At 37.7% G+C, this 10,000-nt stretch overlaps 1 protein-coding gene across 1 annotated transcript in view; it reads right to left on the bottom strand.

The window, feature by feature from the left end:
• The window catches only part of LOC136846227 (DNA-directed RNA polymerase II subunit RPB1-like), a 28,752-nt gene that overhangs the window by 15,334 nt on the left and 3,418 nt on the right, over positions 1-10,000 (bottom strand). The window contains exon 2 of the mRNA XM_067117028.1: positions 9,825-9,895. Within this exon, the coding sequence (XP_066973129.1) occupies positions 9,825-9,895 (71 nt within the window). The remainder of the gene's footprint in view (positions 1-9,824; positions 9,896-10,000) is intronic.

Genomic DNA, 10,000 nt, shown 5'->3' with positions numbered 1-10,000 from the left:
CCTCGTTTGTAGCTTTCTGATTGTATATGAATCACGGTGATGTGATAAATAGTCATAATATGGCTACGTGCGACAAACGCACTACACGGTCAACATGGCAGAGGTGGGTGGATATCGTCTCCAAACGCAAAACACCTGAGTTCGACGGGTGAGATGATGGGAGATGTTATTCACTTATACCTCTCTTGTGGCCGACTGCGTTAGTTTGTCACTGTAGTCCTGATTCCTCGTCCGTCGCTGGTTCGACCCAATCCGGACGGTGGACTTATTATCAACTAAAAATTCCTTCGGTAACATATATGAAAATATATCATTTCCGAGGTAGAGTGAATTGGATATTAAGGACGTTTGTAGCTTTCTGATTGTATATGAATCACGGTGATGTGATAAATAGTCATAATATGGCTACGTCCGACAAATGCACTACAAGGTCAACATGGCAGAGGTGGGTGGATATCGTCTCCAAACGCAAAAACACCTGAGTTCGACGGGTGAGATGATGGGAGATGTTATTCACTTATACCTCTCTTGTGGCCGACTGCATTAGTGTGTCACTGTAGTCCTGATTCCTCGTCCGTCGCTGGTTCGACCCCACGGGACGGTGGACTTATTATCAACTAAAAATTCCCCTTCGGTAACATATATGAAAATATATTATTTCCGAGGTAGAGAGAATTGGATATTAAAGGACGTTTGTAGCTTTCTGGTTGTATATGAATCACGGTGATGTGATAAATAGTCATAATATGGCTACGTGCGACAAACGCACTGACGGTCAACATGGCAGAGGTGGGTGGATATCGTCTCCAAGTTTAAAACACCTGAGTTCGACGGGTGAGATGATGGGAGATGTTATTCACTTATACCTCTCTGTGGCCGACTGCGTTAGTGTGTCACTGTAGTCCTGATTCCTCGTCCGTCGCTGGTTCGACCCCACGGGACGGTGGACTTATTATCAACTAAAAATTCCCCTTCACTTAACATATTGAAAATATATTATTTCCGATAGAGTGAATGATGATATTAAAGGACGTTTGTAGCTTTCTGATTGTATATGAATCACGGTGATGTGATAAATAGTCATAAATATTTCGTGGCTAACTCACAAACGCACTACGGTCAACATGGCAGAGGTGGGTGGATATCGTCTCCAAACGCAAAACACCTGAGTTCGACGGGTGAGATGATGGGAGATGTTATTCAAAATACCTCTCTTGTGGCCGACTGCGTTAGTGTGTCACTGTAGTCCTGATTCCTCGTCCGTCGCTGGTTCAACCCCATGGGACGGTGGACTTATTATCAACTAAAAAATTCCCCTTCAGTAACATATATGAAAATATATTATTTCCGAGGTAGAGTGAATTGGATATTAAAGGACGTTTGTAGCTTTCTGATTGTATATGAATCACGGTGATGTGATAAATAGTCATAATATGGCTCGTGCGACAAACGCACTACACGGTCAACATGGCAGAGGTGGGTGGATATCGTCTCCAAAACGCAAAAACACCTGAGTTCGACGGGTGAGATGATGGGAGATGTTATTCACTTATACCTCTCTTGTGGCCGACTGCGTTAGTGTGTCACTGTAGTCCTGATTCCTCGTCCGTCGCTGGTTCGACCCCAGAATGAGACGGTGGACTTATTATCAACTAAAAACGAACTAAGAATTCCCCTTCGTAACACATATGAAAAATATATTATTTCCGAGATAGAGTGAATTGGATATTAAAGACGTTTGTAGCTTTCTGATTATATATATATATATATATATATATATATATATATATATATATATATATATATATATATATATATGCCTATATATATATATATATATATATATATTATTACATGTGTCTTGGCTGATCAGTTATTGGTTAATTTATGTAAAGATTCACGGCCTTGCCTGCCAAGAATACACGTAACCTGTCTCTTGAAGCCACAAGTTAACCTCACAGACAGATGGTAATTAATCAAAGGACGCCAGTTAAGGGGTAATTACCCTTAACAAAGAATATTCAAGGAATAAAGACTTTATGATAAACGTCACCAACTGCAGATGCAGAAAAAAATCTCTACTTGTTGAGATGGTATTAAATACAAAACACAACGTTTCTCCCAAACAATGAGCGCTAGGCATAACGAATACCAGAGTATTAAAATGACTTGCTTGCCTAAATCCCTAGAGACTTACTGGGACAATTCGCTAACGCTAACAATATAATAATTTGACTTAATCTAGACTTCGTAATAGCATATCCCGTAAGTGGTGGCTGGAGAACGAAACAAAGAAAACGGAAATACAGAAAAGTTATTAGTCAATCGACGAAGCTTGAACAAGAATCAGACTTACCTTGAACGTCGAGTCGTTTGCGCATACAACGGACCCTCAGGAGTCTTGATACTAGCAGTCTTCCCAATTCACTAATTAATATAGACGTATAGTCAAAAGTCGAGTAAAGGAACAAAGAAGACCGTTCCGGCACGCTACGCCGCGTGCTTCCTCGTTAAGTGGCCTGTCTCTCTCTGACCTCGCTCGGCGTTCCCGCAAGGTGAGGCGGCCTCTTGACACGCCGCCTCAGGCACTCCGACCTTGACAAAGACATCGCCAATGCATAGAGTAAAGGGAAAGATAGCTTAAGGCCACCATTACTAGAGGTTATTGAGTGAAAACCCTCTCTGATGTTTAGGTCCCTAATGCCATAGGCATATTTTTTTTTTTTTTTTGAACTACCCAGCCTATGCACGGGCGCCATCTGTCTCTGCTGTGATCGTTATTTTGAATTGCCTGGCCTACCTGCGGGACAGAGATGTTCTCTGTCGAGGTCAATCTGACTAATATTCCTACACCTAAATACATCGAGGGCGAACAGCAGTAATATTTATAAATATATATATATATATATATATATATATATATATATATATATATATATATATCCATCATATATAGACATTTGAAGCCCTTTAGTGTTCCACCTTTCAAGTAAATAGTGAAAGGTGTACATATATATATATATATATATATATATATATATATATATATATATATATATATATATATATATATATATATATATATATATATATATATATTTTCAAAGCTTATTTGAAAGATGAAGCACCAAAGGGGATCATATATCTATAAATATATCGAGCCAGCAAAGACAGCAAGTCCAACAACTCATCTGCCGCTACATACAAGCAACCCAGACAAAGAAAGATCACAAAGCGTCCCTTCAACAACGTCCAATGGAAGCCGAAAAGAAGAATCTGCTCGCTCTGAGGACAGCGTCCGAGGTAAACGAAGCCTATACAAGCACCGAATGCCTGTGTGTGTGTGTGTGTGTGTTTGTCTGTAACGCATGCAAAAGCAGCAGCCTTGAATGGATGGAGTCGATAATGAAGGCCTAAAAGTGAAAGGAATTCGACAAAGGGAGAAATGAGTCTATGGGATGAAGGCGATTGGGAAAGGCAGGAGAGGGAATGTTTTAGAAATCCTCTTCTTTCTATTTTTCCTTCCTTTCTTTCTTTAATGCTCTTTCTTACAGTAACGACCTCTCTCTCTCTCTCTCTCTCTCTCTCTCTCTCTCTCTCTCTCTCTCTCTCTCTCTCTTAAAGCTTTTCCTCGCAATAACGCTATCTCTCTCTCTCATATGGAGAGAGAGAGAGGGAGACGTGGGAGGTTAATATGCTTTCTTTAGTAAATATCATAACATTCATATTCAGAAACTCTCTCTCTCTCTCTCTCTCTCTCTCTCTCTCTCTAATGGCATATGTGAGAGAGTGAGTTGCAAGGGAGGTGAAATAGGAGAGATTAAGAGCATTATGCAATAATCTTGATCATTCCTTTTCATGAATCATGTTTATTTAGTGAAAGCAGAATTTCTCCCGCAATAAATTCTCTTAAGAAAGCAAACATTCTCCTTCAAGAGCTCAGGACCTCTGCAGCATAAGCAAGAGAGCTCCCTTATTTACCTGTAATGTAAATTGAATGTCTCGATGTGGTAGGAAATTCAGGAAAAAAATCTTTCCTTATTTCAGATGAAAGTTCTCGTTACTTAGGGAAAGTTTATTTGCAAAACAATTTTAAACGTGTCATTCAATAACAGGCATCGCATCTATAGAAACTTCGGGTAACTCCTATGGGCAGATTGAGGAAATCTTCCCCTTGAGGAAGCCAAAGTGAGTAAGAAGGCCTCATTGCTGCCTTCATAACCTTTTGGTCATTTATCTCTCTTAAGAGTAAAGATTATTATCGTTCACGCCGCTAATTTAAGGAGAGGACCCACTAGTTATTCCCCTGCCTCTTCGTGTCGGCATATACAAATTCCCCTCAGCCCAGAGAAGAGGCCAATTAGGTTCCCATTTCCTTGGCGCCACGTAAATTACCGTAACTTCTTAATCAATGTCTCCCTGGGATTCGGTTTGGTTAGGTAACTGTAATTCTGCTTGTTTTTGTTTCACAAAACAAGCAGAATTACAGAATTTCGTTTCACAAAACAAACTCAAGTATTTTGGATAGTAAAGTTTGTTATATATAATTCTTAAATGTTTATTTGAAAGTTTCACCCACCGGCTGTTGTGGTTCATATGAGATGTATTGGTGATGTTTGATAGAAAATTGTAACACATAGATACACACTTGAGATATATATATATATATATATATATATATATATATATATATATATATATATATATATATATATATATATATATATATATAAGTAGTGTGTGTGTGTGTTAGAGAGAGAGAGAGATCTTGCCCCGAAATTAAATATCCACAATCTAAAGGTAAGTTAGAAAACGTTAAACATTTCACATACTAAGATATCATAAAAGCTGTTGGAACCACGAACTCAATTAGTCATTCAAATGGGGCTCCGCAATAGCCCTCTGTGCCATCAATAACTAATTGAGATTCTTCCTAAGATGAATAATGGTTAAATTCAAATCATGATTTCAAACAAAATTGAATAAATACATCTGTATGAATTGAAGTTTATTGGTCGTTAAGATTCTTATGACGAGAGCTCTACACAACACTAGAAGTCGTTATTTGCAACCAACTCTTTCTATCAGAATTTGATATATTTTAATCTCCGGTCAAACTGATATTTCATATCGCTGATGACGACGAGTTTAATTAATCCTGCGATGAGTGATAAAAAAAATCAGGAAAGCGAAATCTGACATTAATCGATTGAAGAGTTCTTTAGCTTGATCGATTTGTCAGCATTCTGAAGAGAAACCTGGTATCACAGCTGGAAAAATCAAGTTTTCAATTTGCTCTAATTTACTCTCGAGTTGGTCTAAATTTTAGGAATATCACAATTTCAGTTTGTAAAGTTATTTTCCGTTTCTGATTTCAGAGAGACTCGTTATGAAATACAAACGCAGCTAGCGTGGCAAAAATATTTTTGTCTGTGAAAATCTAACATTAAAAAACAATAATTTTACTTATGGGACTTTGATGTAAATGGATATATAGAGCACTTATAAAACAAAATAGTTTCACCTTGGAAGAAACTTTATAAAGACGCAGAAATAAACTTAGATGATGTAATTATAAAGGTCGATCATCTCAGAAACGATGCTATTAAATGATGACTCCTGAATTTCACTGATATTAAATCATCTCGTTTGAAGTGATAAACTGAATAGAATAGAATAGAATATAGAATTCAGGCCAAAGGCCAAGCACTGGGACCTATGAGGTCATTCAGCGCTGAAACGGAAATTGAGAGGAAAAAGATTTGAAAGGTTTGCAGTTACATTATGAAGCCATTGTTAGGAGAGGGTGGAAAGTAAGATAGAAGAAAGAGAATATGAATGTAGGTACAGTCAAATGAGTGAAAAGAGTTGCAGCTAATGGCCGAAGGGACTCTACAAAGATCCTTAAGTAATGCCTACAGTGCACCGCATGAGGTGCGCTGACGGCGCTACCCCCCTACGGGGCTGTTAAGCAGAGAAAAGTTCAATACTGTTCACTCTAAGAGTGGAATACTCCTTAGAATGGAATCAAATCGATTGTTCTTTCTGTCTTCAAAAGGCAAAATGAAATTTCCAGCCATCAAGTGACGAGCCCCGAGGAATGAAACGTTTGTTATCTTTTTTTTCCAAAAGCCTGAATCTGATATATCTGTCCATTTACCGCAAACATGAAACATCCCGGTGTCTTTCATTTCTTAAAATAAAACGAAAAAAGCCTACCAGCTGCGCAAACAACAAAGAAACATGCAAATATTACTTCGTTTGTAAACATTCCTTTCCCTTTAATCCAAGTATATTACATGTTTTTATTCATTCGCATTCGGCTTCCGAAAATTAATTTTTCTTTTATTGAAGGGAATCTGTTCTCAGGATGTCGATCTTTATATGATTCTACTAAAAATTTTCTGAACTACTCAAAGTTTAAATATTAAAGGTTTTAATGAAACTACAGATTCAAGTTACACACACACACACACACACACACACACACACACACACACACCTGCTCATCATTCGTGTTTGATAACTGTTGTCATGAATAAGCGATATTAAAATAAAAATTTTCCATCAAAATTCCAGGAAGAAACAGTCCATATATTTATCCACTGACGCAAAAAGAAAAAAAATACAAAAATTCCCCCCCACACCCCCAACAAAAACAATATTTAGCTTATTTTCAGTCTTTATTGCCACCAAGCCTGGACCTCTAGAGAACAAGGACAAACACTGAGTCAAAACCTTCTTTCCTCCAAGCAGGAGGAATTCCACTTTCCTCTTCTCCAGGTTGAGGAAAACATTTCCTCATTACTGAGGTACAGAGAAGAAAACACGGCCCATGTCAAAAGCAGTTTATATCAGATGTCGACAATGGGAAAGAAGGACGGTTCCAGGAAGAAGAAACAGAAGAAGACTGTATTTTGCTGAAGTTCTGCTTTAGACCAAACATCAGGCAAACAGATATCTCGGAATAGAGATGGATATCAAGAGAGCTAATTTTGTTTTTGTTTTATTTTTGGTCTACCTGGTGGAATTCTGGGAGTCTGTTGTTCTCTACGTGAAGTTACGTCGGTTCATGGCTGTGCGCATATTATATATATATATATATATATATATATATTATATATATATATATATATATATATATATATATATATATATATATATATATATATATATATATATATCACACATTACCACAGGTGGTAATGTGTGATAAATGAATCACATACAAAAGTGATAATAATCATATATATATATATATATATATATATATATATATATATATATATATATATATATATATATATATTTATATACACATATATATATATATATATATATGTGTGTGTGTGTGTGTGTGTGTGTGTGTGTACATATGTATATATACATATATAGAGATAGATAGATTGGTCAATAGATAGATTGCAATGAACCTCACGAGTACACAGAATCTTTTACCTGAAAGTTGTATAAAACATCTCCCAAGTTTTCCTGACACAGACAAAACAAAACAACTTCCAACTCCCAACAAAAGTGACGATGATTATTTAAGAAATTTTGGCACTTCCACTCATTCACTGTAAAGACAGATTAAAGATGGAGATGGAGTGGTTGGACAGCAAGGTAAAGAGAGCCAGGAAATAAAGGAGATGAAGTACAAGGATCTAAAGGTGGAACTGGGAGTAAATCCAAAGTTTACATTGAGAAGTAAGTAGCAGTGGGAAGTATTTCAACAATACTCTATGTAATAATCTGAAACATCTGGTATTGATGCCATCATCTCTATGTATATATGTATATATATATATATATATATATATATATATATAGAGAGAGAGAGAGAGAGAGAGAGAGAGAGAGAGAGAGAGAATCCCTTAAATAATTTGGTATTCGACGAATCACTAACATGTAATACACAGTCCTGATTACGAACTTAATTTGTAATTCAGATGAACTGACGCACAGCATAAGGGATGGTTAGTAATTACTCCTTTCCAGCAGAGTGGATGAGACGCCTTCAATTACCGAGAATTAGAAAGATGGAAAAGACTCAACGGAAATTCCTTTTCCTTCACTAATTTCTGGATAATTCCAGCTAACTCTCCTCAAAGAGTGATTTGCCCTTCTAGGGTTTTAAATAACGGAAATATTTATCTTTTGATATCTATAACTAAAGAAGAATCTTGAGGAAATTAATAATTCTAATGAAAGGTGAATGGAGATGTTTGGACATGTCCTTCGCCTGGGAGAACAACGCTTGATAGTATCACCTGGGCTCCTGTGGGCACCAGAAGAGTTCGAAAAAGACCCAGACCTACTTGGATATGAGAGCTATGAGAAGGGAGGCTGGAGATGAGTGGAGACGAGTGGAAGACAAAGCACAGGAAAGAGGTGAGTGGAAGAACGTCATAGAGGCCCAAATGATATACAAAAAAAAAATAAATAAATAAACAATTAAATAAACAAATAAACGAAAAATATATTACTCTTGCGATCCAGCGTGCATTCGGGAAATTACTGTATAAATCGGGATATGGCTAATAATGTCATCGTTGTTGAATGTTATTAGTTATGAGAATTTGCAAGAGAGAGAGAGAGAGAGAGAGAGAGAGAGAGAGAGAGAGAGAGAGAGAGAGAGAGATTTTTAAGAAACCGAGAAGCTAAGAGGGATTGTGGCTATGAAAATTAAATGCTTACCTGGTAAGAAAGTGGAAGTGGATTCTGCGTATTCTTAGAATAAATATGAAGAGAAGACAGGAATTGTAATGAGTAAATTAAATGTGGGTTGTACACAATCTTAGAGTAAATATAAAGAGGAAAAAGGAATTGTAGTTAGTGAATGAGCTGCAGTTCAGAATTTCTGCTCCATAACGAAGGAAAGAGAATAAGCTCCACTATAATAACCCCTGGCCTTTTGGGTCAAAAAGGTCCCTCCAAACTTAATTGCTGTGGGTCTACGTCGTCTTCAGCTGAGAGTATCATTATTCAACTCCTTTCTCTTCGCTTCCTAAATAAGTGGGTCGAGAACTTGCGTAGGTATTTGTAAATGACTGGTCTTCTCATCTGGCTCATTTGCCAGTGGACAATTATTGTAAAGTTATGTCTTGATATGATTATATTACTGTGCAAAAAAATCTTTATTACTAACTATCTGTCTCTCTCTCTCTCTCTCTCTCTCTCTCTGTGCCTGTGTGCAAAACTATCTTCTCTCTCTCTCTCTCTCTCTCTCTCTCTCTCTCTCTCTCTCTCTCTCTGTGTGTGTGTGTGTGTGTGTGTGTGTGTGCAAAACTACCTTCATCTGTATGTGTGTGTGTGCAAAACTATCTTCTCTCTCTCTCTCTCTCTCTCTCTCTCTCTCTCTCTCTCTGTGCGTGTGTGCAAAACTCTCTCTCTCTCTCTCTCTCTCTCTCTCTCTCTCTCTCTCTCTCTCTCTCTCTCTCTCTGTGTGTGTGTGTGTGTGTGTGTGTGTGTGTGCAAAACTACCTTCATCTGTATGTGTGTGTGTGCAAAACTACCTTCATCTCTCTCTCTCTCTCTCTCTCTCTCTCTCTCTCTCTCTCTCTCTCTCTGTGTGCGTGTGTGTGCAAAACTATCTTCATCTCTCTCTCTCTCTCTCTCTCTCTCTCTCTCTCTCTCTCTCTCTCTCTCTCTCTCTCTCTCTCTCTGTGTCTGTGCAAAACTACCTCCATCTCTCTCTCTCTCTTTCTCCCTCTGTGTGTGTGTGTGCAAAACTACCTCTCTCTCTCTCTCTCTCTCTCTCTCTCTCTCTCTCTCTCTCTCTCTCTCTCTCTCTCTCTCTCTCTCTCCGTCTCCGTCTAGCTTACAGTGACCTTCTCAGGGACCCAGTTCCCCGATCGGTCTAAAGCGAACATTCCTTGAATGTCATGAGAGCACACTGTGGGAGTAAAGTCAAATGTAAATGATTCATTTTTACTTTCAGACAAACCTGTGCGCATGTGCACATTCAGAATGTATATTACTGTTTTTACACAAGCCTGTA

The sequence above is a fragment of the Macrobrachium rosenbergii genome, chromosome 15 (genome assembly GCF_040412425.1).
Source record: "Macrobrachium rosenbergii isolate ZJJX-2024 chromosome 15, ASM4041242v1, whole genome shotgun sequence".
NCBI classification, from domain to species: domain Eukaryota; kingdom Metazoa; phylum Arthropoda; class Malacostraca; order Decapoda; family Palaemonidae; genus Macrobrachium; species Macrobrachium rosenbergii.
The sequence above is the reverse complement of the archived record's forward strand: the minus strand, read 5'-3'. Positions and strand labels throughout refer to the sequence as shown.